We start from the raw sequence: 22,952 nt of genomic DNA on the forward strand, positions 1-22,952 counted from the left end.
GCTAACGTGGGTAAGTAGTTGATTTTAGATGATATATATATATATCATTTTAATGCATGATTTGTATACTTTTCTCTTTTAATGTCTAAAAAAATAAAAAACAAAAACAAAAGTAAAATCATTTAAAACATTGATTCAAAAGTTTGTTGTGCAATGCTGGAAAAAGAAGTATTTGACAATTCTGTGAAGCAACTCAAATTAATAGGCTGGTAAGACATAGCTAAATGGGTATGAAAAACACAGTACTCTGGATTCATTCTAGGTATTCCAGGCTATTTAACAACTTCAGTAATATTCAAATTGCTATCTCTACAAATAAATCACCACACTGTTACTTCTTAAAAAACAAACTTCATAAAATATGCCAATATATCTCTACATTGTTCAATAGCTTTTTTGCTCATTTCCTTCAATTACCAACCCCATCTTTGGCTCACTGCAATTACAATGGTATTGTCTTGCTTGAGATACAGTTGAACACTACAAATAGATATTTAGAATATTTTACAGAGCTTGAATGTAAGAAAATGACTATATAGAAATTCATACCACACAGTTAATTTCAAGCAAAATAAATCTAAGTTAATCAATTTCAAATCATTTTTAACAAGCTCATTTTCCTTGACTTAGGTTTTTGAAGCCTGCCTATCATGTGAATAAGTAATCAAGTAAAATTGTTTGCTCAAGTCAAATGTCCCAAATGTAAAGGGTCTATTTCTAATGGATGCTCATTTGTTTGAAAGACAAAATTATCAAATTATAAACTGCTTCTGCAAGGTAAATAATCATATCATCGTTGTTACAAAAAGGTCTAGCAAATATTTGTATGTATAGGATAACTGAACAAAGTCTCTTAACAAATATGGCATCTGTGCTTTAATGTTGGCATTCTGAAGGTAAACTATATATGAACAGTATATCATATATTGCAGTAATTATGTAATTTATTTAAATAGTGTAACAGTCTTGGATAGTTTTATGTTGAGATAGTTTTCTAGTGGAATTTTAGTGTATATAACAGTTCCAATTTGAGGATGTTTCATAGGGATATTCACTAGACTTATGAAATCAGTGATTTGCTTTTTAACCATTAAATTATGTTTGGACTTATGGAAAAAGAGAAACTGGCACTAAGGGGAGGGTGATTCAGATAAATGGTAGAGTTAAAAAAGATAATAAATCAAGGAGAGAGTAAGACTAACAGAGTTTTCGGAGATAAACAATGGATATAGTCAAACGTAGAGATGGAGAATTAAGTTAAACCATAAGCTTTTGTTTTTTTTGAAGTAGGTTTTGTGTCCAAAATCTTCTGTAACATGTCAGAAATAGGAATCAAGACTTAACTAACAGAAGAGAAGAGGCTGTGTTGCTAAGTGGAAAGAACATAAATTTTGGAGTTAAGTAGACCTGTATTCAAATCCTGATTGTTTCTTATGTAATCGGGAAGGAAGGTTTCATACTCAATTTCCTTATCATCTGTAAGATTAATTTAATAATACCTATCATCAAAGTTGTAATCTAGATTAAATAAATTGAGGGTAATATATACATACTGCTTACCTGCACTGAGTAACACAAATGATTCAATAAACAGTTTTTTGTTAATTAAAATAGTATATAAAGACTGCATGATTCTTTATAGTGTTCTCTGCTTTAGTGAGATGACACACAAGGAGAGGGAAAAAACATAAGAAAAATAATCGTTAGTCTTGCTTTGGAACGGAAAGAGACACAAGTGGATCTGACATCAGAATATATAGCACAGAGAATAGGAGGACAGAGATACTGAAGCAAAGGAAGAACTAAGGATAAACTTATATTTAGCTATCATTCATTCATTATGTCATTTGTTCAACACCTATTGAGAAACACACACACACACACACACAGATACATACAATGAACGCAAGTAAGCAGCTCAGGCCAGACAGGAAGCAACAAATATGCAAACCGGCAGTAACTGTACATAGTGTGAAAAGTGCTAAAAGGGAAGTATGGAACCAAGGAAAGTTAGTTAAATGGATACTTATTGAGCATTGATTATATGTCAACAGCTGCGCTAGGTGACTGATACATGAAGATAAATGGAAACAAGTTTATACTCTCATGAAGGGAAAAGGAAACAAAAAAGATTCCAGTGCAATAATAAAGTACAGTAATGGAAGAGGCACTTAACACTGTTTTGGTTTGTAGACAGGGGAAGATGAGTTACCAAGAGGACGAGCTTCAGGGAATAGTTAATGTCTGAGCTATTGTATGAAGGGTCAATTAATCAGATTTAAAAACATGCTGAAGAAGAAGAGGAAGAGAAGAGGAGGAGCAGGTGAAATGAGGAGGAAAAAAAAGTAAATACCTATCAGAAGAATATTGGAGGCCAAACTGAAGCTGAAACAATATGAGTTCAGATGCATGAGCATTTTAATAGGCTAGAACATAAGGATGGTTAGGGTTTAGAAATAGTTTGTTTGTCACTGTTAAAATCCATGTTGACATTTGATCCCCAATGTGACAGTGTTACGGGGTGGGGCCCAGCAGGAAGAGTTTCAATCATGGTGGCAAATCCCTTATGAATGGCTTGGTGCTGCTCTCGCTATAGTGAGCTCTTGCTTTGGTGAGATTGGATTAGTTCATATGGGAATTAATTAGTTCCCATGACAGTGGGTTGTTATAAAACCAGGATGCCTCTCAAGTTTTGTGTCTTTGTACCTGTTTGCTTCCCCTTTGACCTTCTTCCGCATGTTCTGATGCAGCACGAAAGACCTAGCCAGGATGGCGTCATGCTCTTAAACTTCCAAGCCTGCAGAATCATGGACTGAATAAACCTCTTTTCTTTATAAATTACCCAGCTTCAGGTATTCTGTTATAGTACCATAAAACAGACTAAGATCATGGAAGGAATAATAAGAGATGAGTCTGAAGTTGGGCAGGTGACAGTTTATAGTGTCCAATCTATCACTCTGGAAGCATGGACGTATCTAATAGCTGGTAGGGAACCTATGAAATGTTTTTAAGCTGCTGAAAAAAAATAGTGTTCCCATCATGAGACAATAGGGGCCTGGTTTATTTTATTGGTAATTGAAATAGAGAGAAAGAAAAGTACCCATAGGAGAGATATTTAAAGAAGTTAGTAAGATGCTGGCAGTGAGCTAGGAGAGAGGGTTATAGAACCATGCCCAAAACAGGTAATTTGGTGGATAACAGGGTGTAAGTTAGGGGAGAGAGCAGATACTTAAAACGTTGGTAGAGCTAGAGAATGTCGAGATTAAAGAGTCAAAAAATGTATAGTACTTGTTAAAATAAGGGGACCAGGTGAAATTTCTGGGACAGGAGATGGAGCAAGGGTATAAATGGGCTGAGATTAGTACCCTAAACTAATCAGGGACAGCAGAGATATATCAGCCGCTCTAGGATTCCTGAAAAGAACATTTCACAGAGTTAAAGGAAGAACCGGAGGAAGCAAGAGAATGGCATCCTAAATCTCAAAAAGGGATAGCATCAAAGAGGGCATAGACACAAATGCTTGGGTAACATGTAGAAAGAAAGAGAGAAAAAAATGGCCTACCACAGGACTGAAAAATAACCTTACGGATTCAGGAAGAAAGGTCTTTTTTTGCACTTAAGCAAGATTAATTTTGGTAGCATGGGATTTAAGAAGCCAGACTGCTTTATGTCAAAACAATGATTAATAGTGAAGGAAATATTACTAATAATCTAGCAAATATTGCTAACTACGTGTAATTTTTAATAAGAATAAAAGGGAACTATTGAGTGATTTGCTGAAAGTACAAATAGGATGAAATAAAAACTTTCATTTTATATTGGAGGAGGATTAATGATGTCTACAGGCTAAAAAGATAAGGAAGGAAAAAAGATAGTGAATAAAGATGTCAAAAATGGAAGTGATACGAGTAAAACTATGTCTTGAAGAGGACAGAAGAGGTTGAGACCAACAGCACAGATGGACAGCTTGGCCTTGAACAAAAAGTATTATCCACCCCTTGGAATCTAAAGGGGAAGGAAAACTATTTGCAGATGCTGTCCCTATAGAATACATTTGTTTGACAAAAGGCATGCCACACCTGTAATTTCTCCTTCCAATTTGAGTAAACTATGGTTTAAATAAATCAAAGTTTTATTTCTTGAGTTTATGTTGTGTGGGATTTATGGTGCTGTTTGAAGCTGAAAATCTATGTTCTAAAATTTATAGATCACGTGCCATTATCTTTTTGAATACTGCTTTCCCCATTCTTTCCTTTATTTCTCATTCTATTTTCCATAACTTGAATATTTCTTCCAGATTTTCTCTTGTTTTCTCTCTGTGCCATATTCTGGGTTCTATTTTTAGGTATACTGATTAATTTCCCCCAGCTCTTTCTACTATTTAATTAGTAGAATCTTCAGTAGAAATGAATCCAGTTTTAATTTTTAAAAGTTGTGGGGGATTCTTTTTTAACTGCCTGCACTTTTTGGATAGTGTTCTATTAGTTTATTTTGTTCCCATTAACCATTTAAAACTCAGAATAAATCTCATAATTGTACTATCTGAGTTCTATTTAATTCTTTATTTGAATTTTTTGCTGATAAAATCAGAATCTTCTCATTATTTCTGATAATTCCAATTCATGTTTGAATTTTCCTTATGTGCTTTATAATTCTGTAAGTTCACTTTTAAAAGCCTTACTTTTTCAGCGAGAATCTTGTATGGCCTCAGTCTAGGGTTTATTGCTCCAGAGACTATTTGAGCAGAGCAGGATAACTTTTCTATGATTATTCCTCGGTTAGGGCCTTCTAAAAACACATGGATGGTGTAGATTAAAACATCAAGCCATTGTGAAAAGAGGCCAGACTGGGAATGTTCTCACTTGCTTTTCTTTCACCCAGGTCCCAGATGTAGACAGATACTTTCTTGCCTCGGCCTTTGCTCACGGGGAGATATTTTTCTATTCATTTAAGTGCCCTTACTTTATTCAGCTCCTTCACTTGCACAGATCCATGGCCCATGACTTATTATTTGAAGCCACTAAAATTTAATTCCCTTGTTTACCAAGTTCAACAAGGCTATTCTTCCACCCATATTTTCAGGGCAGCCAAATATCAGCTGGGAATTCAGCCTGCAGTTGTTCAATTACTCTCAGTGCATTGACCCCTGAGGATTTCCTTCACTTGCCTGGAAGTCCAGCTCTTCATTTAAAAGATGCGAGCCCCGTGCATGCCCCATTTGTAAGTGTTCTGTAGCAAAAATCTTTTCATGTTCTCCATTGTCCATATTGCACAAAATGTAAATTCTCATTGCTTCTCTGCCTACACTCTCTTTTTAAACATCTCAGACTGTCCTATTGTTTAATTTTATGACTCCAAATTTGTCTTTGGGATCCTCCTCATCACTGGGCTGTAAACCAATGTATCTAATTGTTACTTCTCATTACCATTTCAAGAGCTCATAAGAATCTGAAATTTAATACGGCCTAAGGAGACATATCTTCTCTCCTCAAATCCTCTTCATACCCTCAATAAGCTCTTGCTATTTCAGCCAATAGCCTGACCAGTTTTTCCTTCACGTCTTAAATCCCACCTACCAAAAGGTCGAGTAGGCATCCCTTCCAAAATATATCTGAATGCCTACCATTTATACTGCAAAAGCATTTATCTATATGTCTTAATTATCATAATTTGTTTGAATTACCAAAAAAAACCTCCCTTCTTAAATGCACCAAAGTCCATCCATCACTAAGCAGCCCAAGTGATCTCCCTAAAATGTAAGATTATGAAAATGCTTTAATCATACACCACTATCATTAGCACACTTACAAGCTTTTAGTATACAAGTCCTGTCTGCCTTACCAACATTTGTCTCCGTGAATTACCCCTGTCATACAATTTTCTAGCAACGCCTGCCTCCATTCTCTTTTCAGAGCACAAGGAATTTTTATCTGTCTCAGAGCTTCCTCTTATACTTGGAACTCTCTTCCTCAGACCTGCTTAAAACTGACATGTCTTCATTCAGGTCTCAATTCCAATGTTAGTTTCTCAGAGAGGTGACACTGAATATCCTTGCTAAAGCAGAGTCCTCAACTCTGCCCTGGCCTGTCACTGTCTACCACATTATTCAATTTTATTGTCCTCACAAGAGTATCAGTGACTACATTTTTAATTATATATTCATTAGTTAACATGTTTATTATTTTCCTACACAACAATGTAAATTTAAACATTGTCATGAGCAGCTCAAACTGTCAGACACAAAGCAGGTAGGTGCTCAGGACACACAAACACACTCACACACTTGCTTTTTAAGTCTATGTTTTCTTTAAATATAAATATGTTTAGTCCTAAGTATAAACTTATAATATTAGTTCATTAATCATAGTTATAAAGTTATTAAATTGCTGTTTGAAAATATTTTAAATGAAGTAAAGATATATGAAGCTATTTCTCAGATAAAGTGCTAAAAGATAAAAATTATTAATCTCTATATTATTTTATGTATTTCATACAATGTAACAAGTTACACATAGTATACTACAAATGAATATTTTCTACTGAAAATATTATATAGCACATAATGTACAACAATGTTGCAAACACTAGGTTAGTCCTTGAGGATCCAAAAATGGGGGAAACGATGACACAGGCCCTAGGTGCAAGCAGTTACAAGGTGGTGGATTTGTAACCGTAAAAAAAGCTTGTGCAGGCCAGACGCAGTGGCTCACGCCTGTAATCCCAGCACTTTGGAAGGCTGAGGCGGGTGGATCACGAGGTCAGGAGATCGAGACCATCCTGGCTAACACGTTGAAACCCCGTCTCTACTAAAAATACAAAAAAAAAAAAAAAAAAAAATTAGCCGGCGTTGTGGCGAGCGCCTGTAGTCCCAGTTACTCAGGAGGCTGAGGCAGGAGAATGGCGTGAACCCGGGAGGCGGAGCTTGTAGTGAGCCGAGATCGCGCCACTGCACTCCAGCCTGGGTGACAGAGCAAGACTCTGTCTCAAAAAAAAAAAAAAAAAAAAAAAAAAGGCTGTGCATTTTATCTTTCTAATTTTATATGTAAAAACATCACAAGGCCATATTACTTCGAAGAGAAAAAAACTAACAAATGTAATATCTTCACAGAAAGCAGGGTAAAGGAAACCACAGAACTAAGTTTTTTTGCTTATTTGGTTTTTAATCCCAGGTAATCATAGTCACTAATAGCTAAAATGAGCTGCAGCGCAGAAGCTCCTGCTAGCTCCTTTCTTGCATTTCTTACTGTACTTATTAGGCTACTGTATTAGTCCATTTTCACACTGCTATAAAGAACTACCTGAGACTGGGTAATTTATGAAGAAATGAGGTTTAATGGACTCACAGTTCTTCAGACTTAACAGGAAGCATGACTGCGAGGCCTCTGGAAACTTACAATCATAGCGGAAGGCAAAGGAGAAGCAAACACGTCTTAGTACGGCTGAGCAGGAGAGAGAGAGAGAATGAAGGAGGAAACGCCACACACCTTCTAATAATCAGATCTCTTGAGAATTCACTCACTATCACAAGAACAGCAAGGGGAAGTCCGCCCCGCCATGATTCAATCACCTCCCACCAGTCCCCCTCCCAACACGTGGGGATTCAAGATGAGATTTGGATGGGGACATAGATCCAAACCCTATCAGCTACTGAAAAAACATAACTTCTATAATAATTATGTATTTTACTGGGGGCTCATTGAAGGCAGGAAGCTTTCCACATATAGTAACTTTAGAACCTACCATAATGTCTGCACACAATATGAATTCAGTAAATGATTAATAAGAGATTGAACACATTTTAGTTGGACTGAATTAACAATTTATGTCATTTAATGTTTGTTTTAAAAGTAACATTTTATTGAAATAGAACATTTATACAGAAGTGTACAAATCAGAGTATAGCTCAATCCATTTTAATATGAATACACCAGTACCACCCTCATTCAGAAAAAAAAAAAATACATACACATATATATTACACATGACCAGCAGAATCCCAGGAGTGTGCTCTCTCAATCACTACCACCCAATAGGAACTGTAATCCTGACTCCTACAACCATTTTACCTGTTTCTGAACAAGATTATATAATATTATGTTTCTAAGATTCATTCGTGTTGTTGTGTGTAGCTGAAATCTGTTTATTCTCACTGCCGCAGAGTAGTACTTTGCATAACTATGTTACATCTTACCTATTCATTCTACTCTTTCATGATTACTATGCATTTGTTTATCCTCTTTTGTGAAGTGACTGTTTCGTTCTGCAGATTTTTATTCGATTATTTGCTTTTTCTATGTTTTAATTATTTTTGTTATTTTATATTTATCATTACATTATATATATTATTTTATAATTTACTAATTTTTTTCACCAATTTTTTTGGTTTATCGATTTATCTTCTCAGATATAGCTATAACAAATATATTTTATCAGCCTGTGGTTTACCTTTTCTCTGTCTTAATGGAATGTTTATTCATCAGTTTTTTTCTCTATAATGGTATTTATTTTCCTGTTTAAGAAAACTTTATCTGACTCATTTACTGATATTTTTCTATGTTTTCTTAGAATTTTGTATTATTTAAAATTTCACATTTACAACTATGTTCCAAAAAAAATAGACTATTGTTTGTCAAATAGGTAGGGGTAAGACTTTTTTTTTCATAAGGCAATTAGGCCGTTTATTCTTTGCTGCACTACAGTGGCACACTTGTCACAAATCTAGTGAATGTATACATATAGGTCGGATTCTGGACTTTCTACTCATTTCCACTGGTCTATCTTTCTACCCTAGCACCAGTAAAGAGTCATTTTACATATTGAGCTCTATTATTAATTTTGAAAAGTGGTATTAAAATTTGTGAAGCCTAGTTCTAAAACATTGTTAAATATTTATCCTTTAATTTTCCATATACATTTTAATATCAGCTTTTAAGTTTACATGTATACACACATGCATATAAACACAAAATTTGATAAGAATTTTCTTAGAATTGCATGAACATCTTTGTAATAGTGAGTGCTCCAATTTATGACCAAGGAATGCCCCCCTCTATTGATTTACATCTTCTTTAATTTGCTTCAACAATATTATGTAGCCTTCTAGGTAGTATTATCAGACACCTCCTTGCTAGATTCATTCCGTGGATTTGATGTTTCAAAATTATATTGTAAGAGATATCTTTTAAATTTTATTTCTAATTGATTGCTGTTGGTATATAATGATATTTCAGTTTTCCAGCTATCTCAACCCTGAACAATACCACAGAGTTTAACAGTTATATAATCTTTTTCACACTGAAATATACCATAGAGCTATTTGTCCCCATAAAGTCATTTTTAAATTACCCTGATTATTTTATTAAATTATAAAATAAAATTACATTAGGAGTTTAGTTACAATTGCAATAAGACTTTTAATTTATTTGAATAGAACTTGACATTTTCTCATAATTGGGTCATATTCAAATGTTTGACATATCCCTCTATTTATTCATTTTTAAAATGTATTTTAATCACATTTGGTACTCTCTTCATAGAAACTTCCTACTTTCTATGTATGTATTCTTAGTTGCATTTTGGGTATAATTTTCTAATGAATGAGGTTTTCTCTTATATTTTCTAAGTAGATATTCACGATTTCATGAAAAACCAAACTATGGGTTAGTAGATGGGGGTCTATAAAGGCCATTAACTATATTTATTGATTCTGCTCTATCAGATATTGGGGAAATTTTACATTATACTGATATATGGCCAAGTGTTATAATTTTTCCATAAAATTCTATCTATAAAAATTCAAATTTTTAAGAAACAGATGAAGGAAAAATCGTGAAAATGTTTGCCTGACAATTTAAAGTACTTCTGCATTTTACATCTAACATCTATCTCTATGACCATCTTTCCACAATTTCAGACTCACAAATCAAAATGATTTCCAGATACTTACACTTGTATTGTGCCATACACAATCCCAATCAAACATAGTAATATTTACCCTCCAACCTTCCTTTTTTTCATCTACACATTTTTCATTTAATGTCTGGTACCATCATCAAACTAGTTTTTCAAACCTTAACTCATTCAAATACCACTAACATGACATATTTAAAAGGAAAGTCTGATCATAGGGCTTCTTTAGTGGACATCTACAGTCCTCAGCTGAGTCCAAATGCCTTAAAATGATTCATTATCTGGCATGATAGTTCCTTAGCCTCAGTGTGTTCTCCTGATGGCCCGTCACATAAAAATACGTATTGCATGCAAACACACACACACACACACACACACACAGGCAGACACAAGCACACAGGGTCAGATCATGCACTTTCTCTAAGCTTCAGCCACACAAAAGTGTCACTCTGTGAACCCACCACCATCTTATCTGTGCCCCAAAATATTAATAACAACAATTTTAACATTAGATCTACTATTTGTGATTGTTATTATTTGATTGATTTATCGAGCATATTTGAACATTTACTAAATGTCAGTTAAATTTAAGTCAGATTAAACTGCAAAAAATGAGAGGTGCTTAATATTCTGAACCTGAATACAGAAAGTCAGATTTTAAATTCCAGCTGTGGGACTTTAGGAAAGCCACTTTGCCCCTTAGAACTTTGAGTTCCTCATTTCTTCCTTGGAAACACACAAGAATTATTTTCAAAAAGTAGAATTCAATAGAGGATGTACAAATATTCAACCTCCCTAGTAATCAAATAAATGGAGTTCAAAACAATATTAAGAAGATAGTTTTCATTTATCATATTGGGAGAGATTTGTTACAACTATAACACTGAAGTTAGCACAGGTGTGTGAGAGGACAGGCTCATGTACTGCATAGCCTCATGAACGGGATCGTCTTTCTGGAAAATAGTTTAAGAGACGAAGTGGGAGTTTTAAAAGTATTATATGCTAATAGAGATTTCTAAACAAAATAATCCACTGCCATAATATTTACAACAAGGAGTAACAATGAGAGCAATCTAAATAACAGCAATTATTACATAAATCATAGTTCATCCATAGAATAAACTGTTATACAGCTATTTAAAAGATGTATTTAACAGTTGTTTAATATCATGAAAAAAATCTATTATGTCATGTTGGGAATAAGATCAAAACTCACAATTATTTAGTAAGAAGGAAAAAATTCAGTAATATATTAATAGCTATATTTCTATGTATTGAAACAATGTTAGGGTCTCAATCTCCTTTTGTACTTTGTGTATTTTTCAAATTTCTTACAACAAATGTGTTACAGGCAGAGTGCTAAATAGAGAAGACATCATTGCTCTTAAGGCATTGGAACTTTTGGTTAAATGGAGCTTTGTTTAATATGGCGTAGGAAAAAAAATCATAGTTTAGAGCATATCCAAGGACACAAGTTGAAAAATAGAACCTTCCTCATAAACATAAGTTTGCAATGATTAACTCAACTTTATCCTAGGATTCAAAGATTTTCTGCAAATAGTGCTCAGAAGCAAGTGAACTACACATGGTTAAGAAAAAATAGCCAAGAATACAAGTGAAAAAGGCACTGAAGCATGAGCTAGAAGAATAAGAAGCAGAAGCAAATGACAAAGACTACAGATATTTAAATTATCAGGTGCAGATTATAACTATTCACACAATTTAAGAGATAAAAGATAAGCTTTAAATATCTGTGTCAAACAAAAAATCATAAAATGACCTAGCAGATTTGGATGAAAAGCAAATAAAACTTTAGGAAATGAAAAATTGCACTTGCATACATTTGTAATGCAATATATACTTGCCACATATATATATATAGACTTGCCAGTTTATATGTGCAAATGCTTGAAATAGATAAAATTATTTGCACATATACATAAATGTAATACATATATATAGTTACCAGTTAGAAACAAGAATATAAGAACTATTTTGACATATGAATTGGTAATTATCTCTTTGTCCTGTGTTTTAATCTTCTCTTCTTTAGGAACATGACTTAGATATATGGTAGACCTGACTCTTGTCTGCAAAGCTCTTAATCTGTTTCACTTTATTTTACTGATTGTTTATTAATTCTCTGTTCTGCACCATGTAATCCACTGTTAAAAATTATCCATTTAATTTTTAATTCCTGGTAAAAATTGGGGGTAAATTAAATGATTAAATAATTAAGTAACATCTCAAGGTGTTTTCTGGGTAAGCAAGATAATACACCATGGAAAGAAATCCTTCCCAATAAATAGAGCTGCATTCCCACTGCTTGTGACAGATGTACTTGTGTTCCCAATAATTCACTACATCTATTCATTTTTTGTTATTTGTTATTTTTTTCTTTTGAGACAGAGCCTTGCTCTGTCACCCAGGCTGGAGTGCAGTGGCACCATCTCGGCTCGCTGCAAACTCCACCTCCCGGGTTCACGCCATTCTCCTGCCTCAGCCTCCCGAGTAGCTGGGACTATAGCCATCCGCCACCATGCCTGGCTAATTTTTTTGTATTTTTAGTAGAGACGGGGTTTCACCGTGTTAGCCAGGATGGTCTCGATCTCCTGACCTCGTGATACGCCCGCCTCGGCCTCCCAAAGTGCTGGGATTACAGGCATAAGCCACTGCACCCAGTCTATTCTTGAGAGAATTAGACTTGTCATCCCACTGACATCAGACTTGGCCATGTGACTTGTTTTGTTCAAAGGAATGTGAGTGGTATTAACATGCATCACTCTCCTGTGGAAGCTACAAGAGCCATTGAGTGATCTCACTAATGTACTTTTTCCCTCTATTACTAGCTAAATTACTATGTGAATGAGAAAACAACCTTCTTATTTTGAGTCACTAAGATTTGGGGGTTGTGTGTTACTGCAGAATATTCTAATAAGTGCTAGCTCTCACACACTCTTCCTTTCCTCCAGATGAGTGTCCTTATTAGATCACCCACTCTTCAGATGTTTGTTTGCTTTTGCTCCTCTGGTTCTTTTTCTTTATAAAATAAAATGATAAAATGTAGTAATATTAGCAACTACAGTTTTAAGCTATTCTTTAAAAAATCAGCATCCTTTAAAAAAGTATGCTTCACATACAAGAAAGTTTTACAATTGCTCCATTTAATCATTTTCAAAGGTAAAATAATTCTAAGAAATTTTATCAAACTTCCAATACAATAATCAAGTATCATGGTCACCTTTTTCCCAATAGCATAGTATGTGTCAGACTCTGCTATGTGATGAGGATTCAATAGCGAAGGAAAAGTAGTCATGGTCTGACCTCATGGATCTTCCCATTTTTGAGGAAGAGAGAAATGAATCAAATATTCATACACAAAAAATTATGAATATGAGAAGAGATGTGAAAAAGAGAGGCATGTGTATCACATATACATATAGCAGAGGAATTGAATTTCACAGGATAGTCAGCTGTAATCTTAAGGATAAGTGGCAATCAGGTAGAAGGAAGTCATAAAAACATTCTAGGAAAATAAAGTAGCATAAAAATACCATGTATGGGCTGGAAAAAAGAGTGACAAGTGGGAGAAACTGAAGTAATACTGCTGTATTTGAACCAAGTAATAAGGGAGAACTGGGAAGAATATGAGACTGTAGAAGCGGATATGCCTATTCAAGGGACCTCACAGGATATGTAGTGGGGGTCTTTTGTCCTTTCACCCCCGTTAAAATTCATGCAGATATAGAGGGGAATTGATCATACTTATGTTAAGATAAATAAGAACAAGCCTATCAAAATGTAGATAATGGATTAGAAAGTGATTGCAGGTGGACCAGTTCTGCCAGTCACTGTGAGTTCATGCCAGACATGATGATAGCTTGTACTAGATTGTTGTTGGAGCAGTGAAGAGAATAAACTGAAAATACTGTAATATTAGCAAATATTAGTATGTGGAATAGTTCTTGTTGATACATTAAATATGAGAGTTGAAATAGAGGAGTCAAGAAAACTCGTATGTTTCCGAACCAAGAATACTAGTATAGTATTTGGGGGAAAATTGAGAGTGGACTGAAAGAGATCACGAGCTTGATAAGACATACATAAGATCCTCCATATCTGCAAGTTTTGATTCCTGCAGGTTTAGTTACCTGTGGTCAACTGTAGTCTGAAAAGATTAAATGGCAAATTCCAGATATAGACAATTCATAAGTTTTAAATTGTAGGCTGTTCTAAGTAGCATGATGAAATCTCATGCTCTCTTGCCCCAGATGTGAATAATCCCTTTGTCCAGCATATCCATGCTGTGTATGCTACCTGTTAGTCACTTAGTAGCCAGCTCAGGTATCAAACTGAAAAATTGTAGTACATATAGGGTTTGGTACTATCTGTGGTTTCAGGCATTCACTATGTGTCTTGGAACATATCTCCCATGGTTGGGGGGCGGGTACTGTATTTTAAGTTTAAAGTATTTTTGAGTATAAGAGGATATGTCAAAAAGAGGTGAGATGAGGGTGTATAAAATTTCTTATAAGATAACTTTTTACAGTTATTTTGACTTTTCAAAGGGGACCCAGAGTGATTAAAAGCAGCATTTTGAATAGAACTTAAATTTTAAGCTAATGATAAACAAAAACACGACCATATCACTCCAGGGACATAAACTGGAGAGATTTATTATATTTAATATATTGTATTATGGTATATAAGAAAAAAACGTATTTGCAAATTTACCTTTCATTGATTTGTTCTGTTACTTTGTTAATATCATTCCCAAGTTTTTTATTGTCTTCCATCAGTTTTGTACATGCCAAAGAAATAGCTGAAAAATCTTTTGCAACATCAGAAAGCTCGATATCCCATGTTTTTTTCTTTAAGAAGAGAATAAAAGAATCATTCATACATGTCTAATTATCAAAAGGCAAAAGGTATAATAATGAAATAACTTTTAGATATATGAGTTAATATTTGGAAATACAGAATAGTGTTCTAAGTGGAAAGCAGGAAAAAATCAACTTACTGCCGCATAAAAATTATTAACTGCTTCCTGATACTGATTTTCATGACTTTTTTGCTTCCAGATTAGTTGGTCATAAACTCTTCTCAAATCTTCCAGCTAAGAAAGAAGATATACAGAATAAAGTGAATTGTGTAGCTTTTCATCCTTCTATAAGGTAAAAAATAAATTAACCATGATAAAGTAGAATTTGTTTCAGTTACATAAAAATTGAAAAACAATAGAAAATTCAGAATCATAATTCATCACATCAACAAGTTAAAGGAGAAAATAAGTATGCAAACACTTTGCAAAACAGTCATTTAATAAATTCACTCACTATCTAGTTTTCATATCTTAAAAAAACTAGTACAAGAAAAAATTATTCAAATATAATATAAAGAAAAAATAGCAAATGCCAAAATAAATTATAAAATACTGAAGTATCCTCATTAGACTCAAGAGTAAGACTATATTATCTCTTTTATCACCATTATTATTAATCACGCTTTGGGAAAGACTAAGTAAACATAATTACATAATAAAATCAAATATTAATATTATAATATTGAAAATGAATAGGTAATATAGCTTCAACTTTCAATAACATGATTAAATACCTAGAAAAATAGAAGAATTATATTTAAAACAACAATAAACAATTTTGGTAAAATGGCTGGGATATAAGGATTAGGAAATGAATAGCTTTTATCTGTAAGAGTAATAATCTGTTTTTAAAATATAGAAGAAATAATTTTAAAGTTTTCTCAAAAATATAAATTAATTGGGAAAAAACTTGACAAAAAGTAGAGGATTTATACAAAGTAAACAAAAACTCTTTATTAAATACCCTAAATCAAGTTTCATATGAAAAGGATAATTTGTCATAAAAAGGTTTAATAGACTATAATGCGTGTTCTCTCAACAGTAGTGTAAAAATATAGCAAAATGGAGTAGTATTTTTTGAACTGCATTACATGAAGTTCACATGGAAAAAAGGTACCTGAGACTAGCCAAAAGTTATCTGAAAAATAAATATTGGAAACTTGCTACCAGATACTGAAACACACTATAATACATCTATATTAAGGCAACATTTATTTTCCTCATCATAGTAAAGATCAGAGGGAAAAATTAAAGGTCAGAAATAAATCTAAATCAATATTTTTAAAAACCGGTATCTGAATTCAGTGAGCGAGAAGCTGTTTAATTAATGGTACTGAAATAATACGAAATCTCTGTTTAGAAAAATTCAAAGTGGTCTCTATACCTCACATCGAACTCATATAATAACAAAAGTAAAGTTTCAGATGAATAAAAATCTAAATGCAAAAACAGAACATGTTCAAATTAGAGTAATCAACAAAACTTCATTTGCATAATCTTGGGCTAAAGGAGAGTGTCACCTTGCTGAGTAAACTAAGAGATCTGTTGATGGGTTTGACAGCACATTTTATAAAAGTGTGTGTCAAAAAAACCCACCATAAACAAAACGTAAATTATAAAAGAAGACCATGAAAATATGTAAAATAAAAAGCCAACATTCCCAGATTATGTCCTTGCAGAGACATCAATGAAAATAGTGAAGCAGAAGTCTCTGAAATAGTCCCTCCTATATAAACGTAATAAAAAAAAAAAAAAAAACTGGCCAAAAAAAAGTCAAATCAGCCATGTCAGCACTCAAAATTAGCCAAAGGCTTGCAACAATCTAGGGAGCACTGATTTAATAAAAACAGCCTAAGCTTAGTAAGAAGAGTGTGCTTTGTGGTATTTCACCTTCTAGTCCTATCTCTTCAGCTCCACAGAAGCCTCGAAGAATAATTTGTTGTTAAAAGTAGCCTTCGGGCAGCCACCAGAGGGAGCAGAATCAGGCTAGAATGCTTTCAAAGCCTCATTCTCAAAAAAAAAAAAAAAAAAAAAAAGTCTTTATTGGACCTTTCTGGTGGTTTTTATGGAAACCTCTACTTGCAAGGATGTCTGCATTTGATTTGGTGCAGAGTTCACCAGCACAAAAACTCTCTCCCAGAAAAGCTTTTTCTCCAGAGCATAGTTGTCCAAAAAAATTACAGGCAATTGATTAACTCTGTGGCCACCTGAGATAGTGGCTAAAAATTGGAACAAACAGTAGATGAACTAACAAACTAAAAAGGGAAAGCTGGTGGAATTACATCCATAGTACTTTGCAAAGCTCCAACATACTCCTGGGAATCTAGAAGGCTGCAAATATCCAGGGATGTGTGAAAGACCAGGGTATTCACATGTTCTGGAAATACCCAAGAAGCCATTTAACCTCTCACCTCCTGCTGAGGCAGTATGCAAGCAGGAAACAACAACAATAACAAAACTAAGGCAGAGTTGGCAACTGCCTGGTTGTTTATTGAAGGTGAACCTAAACAAGCACACAGAACTTTTCTGCGAAGACAGAGATAATTTTTTTTCAGATTTTAAGGATTAATATCCAATGATTAACAGACCCTCAGCTCAGAAGAGACTTCAGGGGCTGCACGTGAGAAAGACAACAGACTTTACCGAATTAAGTTAGCAAGTTCCCTAAACAAAACAACAAAAATTACTACTTCAGCAAACAGCAACAGGAACAAATCCTAAGGAGAAGTGAAAATATGATGCCCAGTATAAATACATTATATTTAAAATGTCCAGTTTTCAACAACTAAAAATTAGACATTCAAAGAATTAAGAAAGTATAGACTATAGAGAATAAAAAATTAGTCAATAGAAATTATCTCAGAGGAAAATTAGACATTTTCTTTATTAATCCAATTGGAAATTTTAAATATGTTCAAGGATCTAAAGAACTAAAACAAAGCATTAAAATAATGTTTTAGCAAATAAAAACTATTAATAAAGTGATATAAATTATTTTAAAAATTCAAATATAAATTTGATGGTTGAAAAGTAAAACAACTAAAAAATTTTTGCTATCTGCACTCAACAGCATATTCAAGTAGGCAGAAGAAAGAATCATCAAACATGAAGATGAGTCAACTGAGATTATCTAGACTGAAGAACAGAAAGAAAAAATAATAAAAAATGAAGAGAGCTTCATAGTTGTGTGACATTCCATAAAGTATACCAATATACATACAAAAGTAAAAGTAGTCAAAGAAGAAAAGAGAGGGGGGAGGCAAAAAGTATATTCAAATAAATAATGGCTGAAAACTTCCAAAATTTGGTTTAAAAAACATTAATTTATACATTGAGGAAGCCCAAGAAATTCCAGTTGTAAAAACTCAAAGATATATACTTGAGATACATCACAATCAAACTGTCAGAAGTCCAAGACAAAGAGAGAATCCTGGAAGCAACAAGAGAGAAGTGACACTTCACATGTCAAGGATCCTCAATACGATTAACAGATAATTTTTCACTCAAAACAATGGGAAACAGAAAGTATATACTAGCATATACAAAATACAGAAATAAAAGAAAAGTACCAAGAATACTATATCAAGCAAAACTATAACTTGAAAACATAGCGATATTAGGACATTCCCAGATAATCAAATATTGGGATAAACCTGTTCTATAAGAAATACTCAAGGGAATCCTTCAAATTGAGATGAAAGAATGCTAGACAGTAACTTAAATCCACAAGAAGAAATAAAGACAACCAGTAATCATAACTGTATAGGTAAATATTAAAAATGTATAAACGTATTATTTTGTAATCCTTTTTCGTTGCCTAATTTAAAAGACAATTGCATAAAGCACTAATTATAAATTTCTGTTGATAGTCACACAATGTATAAAGATATAATTTATATAATATCAAGACAAATAAAGGAAGAAAGAAAGCTATAAAGGAGGAAGAAATGTGTATACTAATGAAATTGTTAGTATTAATCCAAAATAATTTTTGTAAATTAAATTGTGAATTCCACTCCCAGGGCAATTGCTAGGAAAACAGTTTAAAATTTTATAGTCAAATAAATTACAAAGTAATTAAAGTATTATATAAAAGAAGGCAGTAATGAAGGAATAGAGAAAATATAAAGACATAAGACACAGAGAAAATAAGTAGCAGAATGGCAAATACAAATCCCACCTTATCAGTAAGTACATTAAATGTAAATAAATTAAACTCTCTAATTAAAGAATAGAGATTGACAGAATGAATTTGAAAGAAATGGTCCTATCATATACTGTTCACAAAAGACACATGGGAGATCAAAGACACAAATATGTTGAAAGTAAAAGCTGGAAAAAGAAATTCCATGCAAACAGCAACCATGTTAGAGCTGAAGTGGCTAGATTAATATCAAACAAAATAGACTTTAGAATAAAAATTACTAGAACAAACAAAGAATGACATTTTATAATAACAGAAGGGTCAATTAATCAAGACATAACAATTACGAATATCAATCCACCCAACAACAAAGCTTCAAGATACATGAAACAAAAACTGACAGAACTAAAGAGAGAAATAGAAAATTTAACAAAAATAGAGACTGCATACTGCATGTCTGAAGTCATGCAAAGTGCCTTCTCCAGCCATATTAGAATGAAATTATAAATCAACAAAGAAAGAAATAACGGAAGGAAATTCAAAACATATGAACATTAAACAATATGTTCCTTGATAACCAGCAAGTATAAGAAGAAATCTCAAGAATGATTAGAAAATATTTTGAGATGAAAGAGAATGAATGTACAACATACTGAAACTTATTGGATGAAGTTAGAGCAGTGCTTTAAAGCAAATTTCTAGCTCTAAGTGCCCACATTAAAGAAGAAGTTCTTATGTCAGTAACCTAACTTTACATCTAAGAGAATTAGAAAAAGAGCTAACTAAACCCAAAGCAAGTAAAAGAATGAAAATCAATTTTAAAAAACCTGCAGTGGGAAAAATATGAATTCTAATACATGCAAAAAATTGAGAGAATCAACAAAACCAAAAGTTTGTTATTTGGAAAGGTCAAGCAATTTGATAAAATACTATATACACTGACCAAGAAAAAAGATAGAAGATTCAAATTACTAAAATCAGAAATTCAAGAGAGAGTATAGCTATGAACCTTCAAAAAGTGATTATAAGAGAATACTATAAAACATGTTATGCCAACAAATTAGATAAAAATGTGAAATGAATAAATTCCTAAAAATACACCAGCTAACAAAACTTACTCAAGAAGAAACAGAAAATCTGAATAAATCTGTAATAAGCAAATAAACTGAATTAATCATCAAAAACTTCTCACAAAGATAAGTCAGAACCAAACTGCTTTACTGGTGGATACTACTAGATGTTAAAAGATGAATCAAGATGAGTCTTTCACAAAATCTTCCAAAACATAGAAAAGAAATATACAGTTACCAGCTTATTCTATGAGGCAGTCTCACTGTGATAGCATATCCCGACAAGACATCACAAGAAATGAAAAGTACAGACTGACATCTCTTGTGAATATAGACACAAAAATCCTTAACAAAATAGTTGCTGAATCCACAAACATACAGAAAGGATTACGCACCACGATGAAGTGAGATTTATCTAGAAATGCAAGGTTGGTTCAAAATGTAAAAATCAGTAAATGTAATAAACACCATATTAATATGATAAAGGACCAAAGCCATTTCATTATTTCAATGAACGTAGAAAAATCATTTGAAATATTTCTACACCCTTTTGTAATAAAAAAATCAGTAAAGTAACAATAAAGGGAAATTTTCTTATCCTGATAAAATATGCCTGTGAAAGCCAACATTATACTTGATGAAAAGTGGATAACATCACTAATATCAGAAAGGATGGGATATTTGCTCTCACTATGTTTTTTTAACATTGTATTTGATGCTCTAACCAAAGTAATTAGGCGAAAAAAATAAATAAATAAATAAACATTTCCAGATTGAGAAGAAAGAAGTAAACATCTGTATTTGCAGATATAAGGATTGGTGTAGAGAAAGTCCTAAATAATCTTTTTGTAAAAACTATAGAGCCTAATGAACAATTTTACAACTTGCAGGATACAAAGACAACACACAAACGTTGGTGGTATTTCTATACACTAGCAATAAGCAATATAAAAATGTAATTAAGACAATTTTATTTATAATAGTGTCAAAATGAATAAAAATTTAGGAATAAATTTTACTAAACAGTGCAAGACTTGTACACTGAAAATTACAACACATAGTTAAAAGGGATTAAATAGGCCTAAATGAAAACATATGTGTAACCATGGATTTAGACACTTAATATTTTTAAGATGACAATGCTCTCCTCATTGATTTACAAAACTCCAGTAATCAAGACATTGTAGTACTGGCATAAGTAAAGACATATAAATCAATGGAATAAAATTGAGAGTGCAGAAATTAACCCATACTACACTAATTTCCAATTGATTTTAACAACAGTGTCTAGACAATTCAATGAGAAAAAATAGTGTTTTCAAAGAATGCTGCTGAAAATACTGAATATCCACATACAAACAAATGAATTTTGACTTCTACTTCATACCATAGACAAACATTAACTAAACTTGGATTACATAATATAAATGTAACAGTTAAAACCATACAAATCTTAGAAGAAAACATAGATATAAGTCTTTGAGACTTTGGGTTAAGCAATGGTTTATCAGATATGATACTTAAAGCATAGGCAACCAAAGATAAAATAGATAAATAAGACTCCATCAAAATTACAAACTTTTAGTTTTTAAACTTTTTAATATCTTCTGCTTCAAGAATACTAACATGAAAGTGAAAAGACGTGACATGGAGTGGGAGAAAATATTTTCAAACAATCTATCTGATGAGTGTCTAATATCCAAACTACAGAAAGAATACTTACAACTGAATAAAAAGTGAAAAATAATGGAATAGAAAATAGACAAAAGATTTGAATAGACATTTCTCCAAAGAAGATATACAAACGACAAACACAGGAAAAGCCACTTTCCATTATTAGTGACTATGGAAATGCAAATCAAAACCACAATGAGATGCTGCTATATACTCACTAAGGATGGCTTTATTTAAAAAGGGGTAAAAAAAAGGACAGATAATACTGATTTTTGCTGAGAATATGTTAGAATTGAAACGCTTAGAAATCACTATGGTAATGTAAAATATTGTAGTCACTTTGGAAAATAGGTCAGCAGTTCCTCAAAATGTTAAACATAGAGCTATCACATGACCTGGCAATTCCACTCTTAGATATATCACTAAGGAAAATGAAACATAATATGCAAAAATTGTAGTGAATGTTTAAGAGTGGCATTATTCTTAAGAGTCAAAAAAAAAGTGGAAACAGCCAAAAGTCCATCTACTAAAGAATAGATAAACAAAATGTAATGTACTTAGAAAATGGAAACTACTCAGTCATAAAAAGCAATAAAATACTGACAGACTCTACAACATAAATAACCCTTGAAAAGATTATCTAGCCTCAAGTAACTCAGATGCATAAAATTATTTTATATTTTACACACCAAACAATTGTCAGTCTCTAGAAGTAGGTTTACAAAGTATTTTTCAATGGAAAAAAAATCAAAAAATAAACATGAAAATTCAGTACCTAAGGGTCAAAATTAACGATTTGCACCACTATGCCTTTGATAAATGCTTGTGGAAGGCCTACTAAACGAAGTTATGAGATAATCATGAGCACACCTTAAGCATTGCATGTGTAATTCTTACAATCTGCAACTTTTGGATAAGTACAATTACTTTAGCCCTGGCCTAAGTAGTAAGATCCAGGGAGTCACTAGTATTATGTCCTTATTCCTTTCCTAATATAAATAATAATAAATATACAACTTCAAAAATATTAATCATCAGAATACGTAAAATCAAATAGTATGCCATTAATGGAAATCTTTGCATTGAAAATGAAATTTAAATGGCTAATAAGGAAAAAATGTATTTACTTTGGTATCAGGCAGGAACATGGAAATTAATGTAACACTTTTTTATGCAACAATTAGGTTGGTATAATTTAAAAATACCTGCCATTCTGGGAAAAATGAGAGAAATCATACATTTCTATTGCTCCTAATATATAAATATATGTGCA

At 32.7% G+C, this 22,952-nt stretch overlaps 1 protein-coding gene across 1 annotated transcript in view; it reads right to left on the minus strand.

The window, feature by feature from the left end:
* The window catches only part of CCDC178 (coiled-coil domain containing 178), a 524,781-nt gene that overhangs the window by 344,785 nt on the left and 157,044 nt on the right, over positions 1–22,952 (minus strand). Inside the window, exons 12-13 of the mRNA XM_030925827.1 lie at positions 14,930–15,025; positions 14,644–14,780 (exon numbers count right to left, since the gene is read on the minus strand). Of these exons, the coding sequence (XP_030781687.1) occupies positions 14,644–14,780; positions 14,930–15,025 (233 nt within the window). The remainder of the gene's footprint in view (positions 1–14,643; positions 14,781–14,929; positions 15,026–22,952) is intronic.

This window comes from Rhinopithecus roxellana, chromosome 21, assembly GCF_007565055.1.
Source record: "Rhinopithecus roxellana isolate Shanxi Qingling chromosome 21, ASM756505v1, whole genome shotgun sequence".
Taxonomy (NCBI): domain Eukaryota; kingdom Metazoa; phylum Chordata; class Mammalia; order Primates; family Cercopithecidae; genus Rhinopithecus; species Rhinopithecus roxellana.